A 10,177-nucleotide genomic window follows, 5' to 3' on the forward strand; every position below is an offset into this window, starting at 1 on the left:
ACTAACATGTAGTACTTGATCTGTGCTAGACACTGCCCCAAGCCCTTTATTTATTTATTTATTTATTTATTTATTTATATTTATTTAGTTTTTTTTTAGCTGAGCCATCCTGCCACCTGTTGGCAGTTTAGCGGCAGCTCAGCTCGGACCATGAATCAAACCGGTGACCCTGTTGCTCAGAGCTTGCACTCTTGAGCAAGTTCTTAACCAACTCAGCCACTCGGCTGGTCCTTGCCCTAAGCCCTTTAAATGCATCAACCATTTTAAACTTCACAGCAACCCATGAGGATGGGTACTGTCATCACCACCATTTTACAGATGGGAAAACTGAGGCCTACAGAGGTAAAGTGTCTTGCCCAAGGCCACAAGCTAATAAGTTTAGAGCCAGGTTTTCCACTGGGGTATACTGGCTCTAGAACGCCCCCCCCCTTTTTATTTTTATTTTTTTAAGATTTTATTGGGGAATTGGGGGAGGGGAACAGACAAGTTAGTGTCCTTTTGTTCTTTAGTCTAGTTGTGGAGGACGCCGTTTCACTGGCCCATGTTGGTATTATGATCATTGCGCTCTTCCCGGCTGAGGCAGTTGGTCGCTGGCCATTGGACGGCCGTTCACGGCAGCTCAAGGCAGCTCCCGGCAGCTCTCTCTGGCTGCCAGCCGCTCACGGTAGCTCACCGCAGCAGGGGCTGCAGCCTACGCCGTTGCAGGCCACTCACGGCAGCCCAGCTCCAGGTCGAGCTGTTGTTCACAATCTTAGCTGTAGAGGACGCAGTGTCACTGGCCCATGTGGGAATCGAACCAGCGACCCTGTTGCTCAGAGCTTGCACTCTTACCCAACTGAGCCACTCGGACAGCCCCATATTATAGTCTTTTAATGAATGAAAAAAATTTTTTTAAATAATTGAGTCACACAATAGTACATCCTTGAAAGCCACTGCTTTATTAATAGCTCTTTTTTATCAGGAGATTACCACATGCCAGAGGGTCTCAGGACCTTCCCAAACCCACTGCTCCAGTTCAGCCTTTCTAGAGTTATGTGTCCGACTCCTATCTCAGGCACAAATGGTTCTAGGATTTCGGGATTCATCTTCGGTGCTCTAATGCTTCCCTTGGCCCCAAGGAACATCTTTGGGAATGCAGAGTGAAGCATGGATGGGGTTTGGAGGGCTGGCTGCTACAGGCAGAATCTAGGGTAGATACCTTTCTACCTTCCTGACTGACGCCATCTCCTCTCCTCAGATCCTGGTGGCTTTGAGACACCTTCACTTCAAAAACATCGTTCACTGTGACTTGAAACCAGAAAATGTGTTGCTGGCATCGGCTGACCCATTTCCTCAGGTTAGTTATGTCCCCTCCTGATTTGGGGGAGTCCAGCAGGTGGGGATGTCTTATATTAATCAAGATAATTAATCACACACAGAAACCCAAGATAACAATAGCTTAAATGAGAAAATGAGATAGAGGTGTGTTTCTCTCCAGTTTAAGCATCCTGTGGTTAAAAAAGTAAGTCCTGTAGTTTTGGGGACCACGGCTCCTGCTGTCTTGTTATTCTGGCCTCTCTGTGGTGTTGCCTGGTCTTCATGGTCCATGATGGCTGCCTACCATGTGAAAAGATAATAGGAGAGGAAAGGAGGAAAGACACAGGGTAGAAGAAATGGACATACCCCTTTCCTTCTCTAAGGCAACACTTGGAAGTTGCTCTTATCACTTACCCTCACATCCCATTGGCCAGAACTTGATCACATGATCATGGCTGGATGCACAGGGGGCTGTGAAATGTAGTGTTTTCTGGGTGATCATGTGGCCCATTCAATTTAGGATTTTTATTACTATTATTTTAAAAATTGGTTTCCACATTTTTTGTTTTTATTCTCTTTAAAATTTCTAAAATTGAGGTATACATTATGTTGGTTTCAGGTGCATAATATAATTATTCAATGTTGTATATATTGTGAAATGTTCACCACAAGTCTAGTTAATATTGGTCACCATACATAGTTACAGAATGTTTTTTTACTTATTTATTTTTTTTTAAAGATTTTATTGGGGAATTGGGGGAGGGGAACAGTGCTGGGGAATCAGGGGAAGGGGAACAGACAAGTTGCTGTCCTTTTGTTCTTCAGTCTAGTTGTGGAGGACGTTGCTTCACTGGCCCATGTTGGTATTATCATTGCGCTCTTCCCGGGTGAGGCAGATCGGTCACCAGCCTCTGGACGGCTGCTCACGGTGGCTCTTGGCAGCTCACACCGGCTGCTGGCCACTCATGCTGGCTGCCGGCCACACACGGTAACTTATGGCAGCCCACTGCAGCAGGGGCTGCAGCCTACGCCGTCGCCGGTGACTCATGGCAGCCCAGCTCCAGGTCGAGCTGTTGTTCAGCATCTTAGCTGTAGAGGGCACTGTCACTGTACAGTAGAGTGTAGAGTGTCACTGGCCCTCATGTGGGATCTGAACCAGGGCCCTGCTGCTCAGAGTTGGTGTCCCAAGCTAGCTCTTAACCAATGCGCCACTCGGCCGGCCCCCAGAATTTTTTTTGTCATGGTAAGAATTTTCAAGACCTACTCTCTTAGCCACTTTCAAATATGCAATACAGTATTATTAACTGTAGTTGGCATGTTGTACATTACAGTCCCCTCACATTTATTTTATAACTAGAAGTTTGTACCTTTTCACTCCCTTCACCCAGGATTGTTATTATTAAGGGGAGAAGCAGAGAACAAATATTTGGGGACAACTAGTAATTTCTTCTGTGGGTCTGTTAGGAAAACAGTTTTGATGAGCCTCTGACTGGGTGATGAGCACTCCATTAAGGTCAGGGCCAGACTAGAAAAGGGTGATGATTATAACAGCTACAAGGTATTGAGTGCCTACTGTGTTTAAGGGCCTTTAGTGACATTTTCTCATTTAGCCCTTCCACGTCCCTGTGAAATTTTTGCTGTATTATCTACATTTTACAATCATTTAGTTTATTTCATTTCAAAAGCCAGCGGTTCATTTTAGTCAACTAAAAATTATTGTGTGCCTACTATGTGCCAGACTCCAGGTTGGGGAGTTAGGATCTGTGGTTAGCAAAGACATCCCCATTTCTATGACCAAGGAATGTCCTTCTATAGCAGTGATTTTCAGCTGGGGGCAGTTTTGCCCCGCAGGGGACATTTGACAATGTTGGAGACATTTTTGGTTGCACAACTGTTGAGGGGGAGGGTTGCTCCTGGCACCTAGGGGTGCTGCTAAACATCCTCCAGTGCATAGGACAACCCCATAGCAAAGGATTATCTTGCCCCCAATGTCAATAGTGCTGAGCATGAAAAACCTTGATTTTGAGCAATAGTATCCACTAGAAATATAATATGAATCCTATCTATAACTTTATATTTTCTAGTAGCCACACTGAAAAAACTAAAGAGAAACAGTGAAATAAATTTTAATAATATACTTTATCCTAGCATACCCAAATGTTATCATTTCAACATATAATCAACATAAAAGTTATTAATGAAATATTCTTTCTTTTCATGCTAAGTCTTCAAAATTTGGTGTGTATTTTACACTTACAGCACATCTCAATTCAGGTGTTAAACTGTCATCAAAAATATTTTTTTTATTTATATTTATTTATTTAGTTATTGTATTTAGATTTCATAAAACTAACAGTTGGAAAAGTAGATTGGCATACCCAAGTTGTTACAAACATATTTAAAAGTTTTACAATAACTAAATCTAGGATCAGTTTTTAAACATAAATTAATTAAAAGTAAATAAAATTTAAAAATTAGTTCTTCAGTTGCACTTGCCACATTTCAAGTGCTCAGTAGCCACATGTGGCCGGTGGTCACCATATTGGACAGTGCAGATCATAGAGGGAAGAGCAGATGTTGATCAAATTGTCACAAAAATATAATTGTATTTGTGGTGAGTTCTGTAACATGGTTCTATAGGTAACTGGTAACCTATAGAACCTATAGGTAACATGTAACAGGTACCGGAAGAAGTATAGTCCAGTTGGAGGGTCAGAGAAAACCTCTCTGAAGAAAGAGTAGAAGTTAGTTTTTTGGGGGACAAGTGTTCTAGGCAGCGGGAGCGGCCTGTGCAAAGGCCCTGTGGTGGGAAGATCTGTACTTTTGTTTTTTTTAATAGCTTTATTAAGATATAATTCACATATGATATAATTCATATACTGTACAATTCACCCATTCAAAGTGTACAATTCAGTGGCTTTTAGTATATTCACAGAGTTATACAATCATCAATACCACCAATTTTAGAACATTTTCTTCGCCCCAAAAAGAGACCTCATACCGCTCAGCCATTATCCTCCAATCCCGCCATTCCCCTACCCCTAACCATTAATCTGCTTTCTGTGGATTTGCCTATTTTGTACATTTCATGTAAGTGGACTATACAATAATGTAATATGTGGTCCTTTGTATTTGTCTTCTTTCACTTAGTTAATGTTTTCAAGGTTCATTTATGTTCTAGCATGTGTCAGTGCTTCATTTCTTTTTGTGGCCGAATAATATCCCATTGTAAGAAAAGGGTGGGCCTTTTGAGCTCCTTTTGCTCAGCCCACTCCAAACTCTTTGGAGTGTACTTTCTCGTCTGATAATGGCCCTTGAGCCACTCTCTACTGCTCAGGCCCGCTTCTGCTTCTTTGAAATGTATTTTTCTTCTAATAAACTGACCTTTTCTGCAACTTAAAAAAAAAAAGGGTGGATCTTAAAAAAGGAAAAGACCTATAAGATCTGTCAAAAAAGAAAAGGACCTTATGAAGTGTGGTATTGCTGTCAAGTTGAGAGTCAAGTCAGGGGTTGGAGTGTGGCTGCTTTTGAAGGCAACAGAGGCTTGGGGCTTCAAGGATTTTGTACTCTATCTGGAGAGCAGTCGTAAGCCAGGAAAGGATATTGAGCGGGAAGGGGACAGTACATGAACAGAGGTGGCAGCACAGAGGTGATGCTCCTATGGACTAGTAGGCAGCAGAGCAGGACCAGGTTTTCTGGCTCTAAAGCCTGTGCATAACCCTAGACTGCCCCCTCCAACAAGGGAAAGGTAGGCACACTCCTGTCTGGATACCATGGTCAGCAGTTTACCTGCCCAGTCCCATTTAATCCTCAGGGAAGCCTGAGAGGAAGCTGCTGTTATCCCCAATACAGAGGACAAAAGTGGGGCTGGGAGAAGTTAGGTCCCTCTTCTGAGATCTCTGAAGCTCACTCTGCCAGACACTGCTCCTAACGCTTTACATATGTTTTACTCTTTCAAGCCATACAGCTACCCTTTAAGGTAGGGACTGTTAGCATCTCCCTGTGCAGAAGAGGAAACAGGCACTTGGAGGTTAAGACCTGTACCGCGAAGCAGAGGTATAGTGGCAGGTAACATTTATTGAGCATTCATTGCAGGCCTGGCATTGACTATCTTGTGAGCTTTGGATGGATTAACTCATACATTCCTCATGACAGTCTTTGAGGTATGATCCTCCTCCTCATACAGATGAGGAAACTGAGGCACAGAGAGTAGAAGGTTCACTCGACTAGTAAGTGGAGGAGCCTGGATTAGAAACACTATTCTATTTTCTCTAGAATACTGTGATGGGGGACACAACAACGGGAGGGTGCCGCCTCAACCCGCTTTCAGACCCTCCACCCCTCACCCCCGCAGGTGAAGCTATGTGACTTTGGCTTCGCACGCATCATCGGTGAGAAGTCGTTCCGGCGCTCGGTGGTTGGCACGCCGGCCTACCTGGCACCCGAGGTGCTGCTCAACCAGGGCTACAACCGCTCTCTGGACATGTGGTCGGTGGGCGTGATCATGTATGTCAGCCTCAGTGGCACGTTCCCTTTCAATGAGGATGAGGACATCAACGACCAGATCCAGAACGCAGCCTTCATGTACCCAGCCTGTCCCTGGAGCCACATCTCCACAGGAGGTGCACAGAAGCGAGGGGCAGGGCCCGCTGCGAGAGGGGTGGGGGATGGGAGGTGAGGGAGGGTGGAAAGAGTGGGCAGGGAAACAAGAGGGGTGGGCCTTGAAACAGCCTGGTATCATGGGGGTGGAGTCTATCAATGGGGCGGGGCCCAGGGGAGGACGTTCCTTTACACAGTGAGGCACCCTGGGCCTGGAACTTTGGGGCAGGCACTCGCGCGTGTATGCAACCAGGCCCCCAGACTCAGGCCTAGACTAGGTTCTGTGGGTTGGAAACAAAGTGCTCAGAGGCACTAAGACAGACACTTGGTTGGCGCCTTGGGAGCTAAGTAAGGCTTGGCCTGTCTAGGGCCAGACCAGAAGAGGGACTGTACCTGAGGAGGTGAAGGGCCTGAGTGGCCAGGAGAAGAGACAGATCCTCCCAAGGTGTTGGCTGGGGCCTGGAGTCTTTGAGGTTATGGCCCGAAAGGGTTAGCCCTGCAAAAACGGGACCAGGCTTGGCTAATTTGCTGGGTGCTGAGATGGACGAAGGATTGGGGTTTGGGGGCGAGTCCAGTGATGGAGGGGGCTGGTTTAGGGGCATGGCTAGAGGAGGGACAGGACCATGGAGGGTTTCTGAAGCTGTCTAGGAAAAGGACCAGCCAGCCATGAGACCAAAGTCACATCCAGAACCTTGGGAGCTGGCTGGGGTGGGGAGAATCATGGTGCTGTAAAGGAAAGGGGGGCCAGGACCAAAGTGGACCTCGGGATATCTGTGTATAGGGGCTTTGGTGTCGTAGCCAGGTAGTGGCACTGAGCCTTGTGATTTGGGTCTGCTGCCTTGGGGACTGGTCTGGGAAAGTTAAGTCCTGGAGCCCTGCAACTCTGGGGCAGAGCCAGGTATGGAGGTGAGCCAAGGACGGGGCTAAGACAAGAAGCCCAAAATAAGTTAGAACAAGGGCCAGGTCCTGGAGCCACCAGCTCAGGAGGACAGAGGGAGTATGAGAAGAAGGTTAAGAAGACCATCGTTGATTCATAACAGTTCTTTCAACAAGGATATATTGAGTGCCTACTATATGCCTGATTCGGATTGTCTTAGGTTCTGAAAATACTGAGATTGAGTTGGAGAAAAGAGATCATGAGGGGAGAAGGTTGTTGAGTGGTCTGTGAACAGTGAGAGGAAGGGACCTAGAAGGGTGTGACCTCATGGAGCAGGCAGAGAGAGGGGTGACATGAGGGTTACTCAGTTCAGGAAAAGAATTTGTGGTGGGCCTAAGAGAGGTAAGCACTAGCAATGAGAATGTGGATTGACTTGAGCCCTGGAGTAATACTGGAGGTCCTCAGGGTTGACTTTCCGGACCTCGGAAGTCTATTAGTATAAGTTCATCAAATGTGCATGAGTGAATTTGAGTGTGGGTGGATGTGCGTGAGGGAGCCTGTGGGTGTGAGCAGAGGGCCTATGTAGACAAGGCCTATACTCAGAAGGGTTTGCACAGTGAGGCCCTTGTCCTTGAAGGCTTCTGATCAAGGAGAGAGCCTCAGACAAGTGCTGGTTTGTCTTGAATGCCTGATACTCACTAATTCTTATTTCCATAAAGAACAGGCCTTGGTCTCTGGGTTTTCTGCAGGAAACCAGTGACTAACTACCATCTACATTGTTTATTTTCTTTTTATTTTTTATTGTGGACATGGCAAGTGATCTTTGAATTTCCCTTGACCAGGGTGGTGTAAAGTTTCCATTTTATATAAATTGTCATCTTAGAAAGTGAAATGAAACAAAGTAAATTAATGTAAAACAAAATTGTATCAATTTTTACTAAGTTAAATACTCATGTGGTTCAAAAAATTTTTTTTTAATTTTTTNTGTCTGAGAAATGGGTATGAATATTGGAGCTAGGTCTTGAAGGTTGTAGGGACACACACTTGGCGTAGTGACACAGGCTGGCCGCCTGAGGGGGCGCCAGCCCCGCTCGCAGAGCCTGGGAAGGGAGGGGGGAACCCTGGAAACGAATGCCCGGCTCAGACTCTTAGGACCATAGAACGCTGAGAACACAGCATCTTAGAAGGCTGAGAACAAAGCCTCTTAGAACGTAGAACAAAGGCCCCTGGAATCGTAGAATGGTGAGCGCAGAGCCTCACAGCATCTGTGAGACAAAAGACGTTTAGAGTCTGTCCTGGTCAAATCATAGAATCTTCAGTCGAGGGTCTTATAATTCCAGAATTTGAGATATAACCTATCTTAGACTCTTAGAAGCAAGACTGGCCACATAATTTGCGAGGCTCAGTGTGAAATGACAACGCGGGACTCCTTGTTCAAAAAATAAGAATTTCAAGACAGCAGCAGAGCATTAAAACCAAGCCCCTGGACCTTCTAAGCCGGTCGCACGCCGGTGAAGCTGGCCCCGCTTAGAAGCATAATGTTATGGGAATTTGTTGATCTTAGCTGGTCTGGCCCTCTAGTTTTACCCCTGAATGTCTGGGAAGGCTTCGTGGAAGAGGAGGCAAAATCAGGGCTTGACTCTAACACGTTCCTCCTCCTGCGCAGCCTCAGAAGCCGAGAGGTGCGAGGGGTTGGGGGAAGAGTAGCATCTGCCAAATTGTCACTCGGACCCATTCTCTATTTATAGATCACCCCTTCCCTTCCTGCGGGACAGTCCAATGATAGCCAGAGGAACCAGCTGCGGTACCGGGGAGGCACGGACCAATGACATTTGAGCAAGGGCGGACTTGTTTCATTGTGACGCGTGGGGGTGTGTGGTCAGGGCCCAGAGGCGGGCGAACGGGGGGGTGGGGGGCGTGGCGAGGCCGCCCGAAAGCCGAGAGAGTAGGCAGCTACGAGCATGCGTCGCGTCTGGGGGCGGGTGCACCGCCGAGTATCTTCGTAAGGGGTTCCCACCAATCGGCTACGGTTGCTGTGTGGCCGGGGGTGTGGTCATGTAGATAAGGCGCGGGTGGGCGGGCCAATGGGCGGGCGCCTATGCAGATGAGACGGTNGGAACAGACAAGTTGCTGTCATTTTGTTCTTCAGTCTAGTTGTGGAGGACGTTGCTTCACTGGCCCAAGTTGGCACCATAATTGCCCAAGCCAACTCTTAACCAATGCACCACTCGGCCATCCCTCAAAATTTTAAATGTAATACAAAAGGGCCTATAGTGAAAATTCTCTCACACTCCTTTGTCTGCCATTCTTCCCAAAGGCAATGGCTATTATGAGTCTCTTATATTTATATGCAAGCAAATATGTGGACATAGATCCTCTTATTTCCCCTTTTTACACAGATGGCAGCATACTACTATCCATGCTGTTTTTCAACTTGCATTGTCCACTTCACATTGTATCTTGAACAAATGAGTTGGCTGAAAGAAAAATACTAAGTGAAGAATAGTACAGGTGTACCTGTATGTACCTGTGTATGACAAAACTTACGAAGGTGACATAGGAATGGGGAAACTGAGGTAGACCCTTGAAGAGATGTAGGAGCGAGTGTGGGTGCCACGTGTGTGGGGCGAGACAAATATGTAACCTAATGAGGAAATGGGTGGATGAGTGGTCGGTGTGGGTGAGGTTTCCAAGGCACCTGGGCCAGTGCAGAAGAAAAGCCTGGATGGCAGGCAGGTAGGCTAGGGTGGCCTGTTGGAAGAAGGGCGACAGGGTTTGAACCGTCTCTATCCTTCCCATTCAGCCATCGACCTCATCAACAACCTGCTGCAGGTGAAGATGCGCAAGCGCTACAGCGTGGACAAGTCTCTCAGCCATCCATGGTTACAGGTGATGCAGGGGGCGGGGCTGGAACCAGATCTTTTACCGGCTGCGCAAGTAGTGAAGGGTGTAGGTTCATTTTCTGTGGATACGGAACGTGGTTGAGCCTCCCATTGGCTGGGCTATAAGGTTGGCTTCACCTTTTTTTTTTTGGTACCTGGCCTCTCACTGGCTGCGCAGATAATATGGGGTCGCTATTGGCTGCTCTCCGGGCACCGCCCCGCCAAGCTAACCTGTGCTCTCTTCGGCCCAGGAGTACCAGACGTGGCTGGACCTCCGAGAGCTGGAGGGGAAGATGGGCGAGCGGTACATCACGCACGAGAGTGACGATGCACGCTGGGAGCAGTTTGTGGCCGAGCACCCGCTGCCCGGGCCAGGGCTGCCCGCAGACGGAGAGCTGGGTGGGGGAGGTGAGGCCCTCCCACCGCAGGATCATGAAATGCAAGGGCTAGCGGAGCGCATCAGTGTCCTCTGAGGCTCAGTGACCTCGCTCTGGCTGCTCCTTGATACTGTCCGCCCACCGCC

General features: G+C 47.4%; 1 protein-coding gene across 1 annotated transcript in view; it reads left to right on the forward strand.

The window, feature by feature from the left end:
* The window catches only part of PRKD2 (protein kinase D2), a 39,253-nt gene that overhangs the window by 28,808 nt on the left and 268 nt on the right, over positions 1–10,177 (forward strand). Inside the window, exons 14-17 of the mRNA XM_019625205.1 lie at positions 1,238–1,336; positions 5,651–5,918; positions 9,576–9,661; positions 9,906–10,177. The exon at positions 9,906–10,177 is cut by the window's right edge and continues 1 nt beyond it. Coding sequence (XP_019480750.1) covers positions 1,238–1,336; positions 5,651–5,918; positions 9,576–9,661; positions 9,906–10,127 — 675 coding nt within the window. The 3' untranslated portion in view covers positions 10,128–10,177. The remainder of the gene's footprint in view (positions 1–1,237; positions 1,337–5,650; positions 5,919–9,575; positions 9,662–9,905) is intronic.

This window comes from Hipposideros armiger, unplaced genomic scaffold (assembly GCF_001890085.2).
Source record: "Hipposideros armiger isolate ML-2016 unplaced genomic scaffold, ASM189008v1 scaffold_619, whole genome shotgun sequence".
Classification (NCBI taxonomy): domain Eukaryota; kingdom Metazoa; phylum Chordata; class Mammalia; order Chiroptera; family Hipposideridae; genus Hipposideros; species Hipposideros armiger.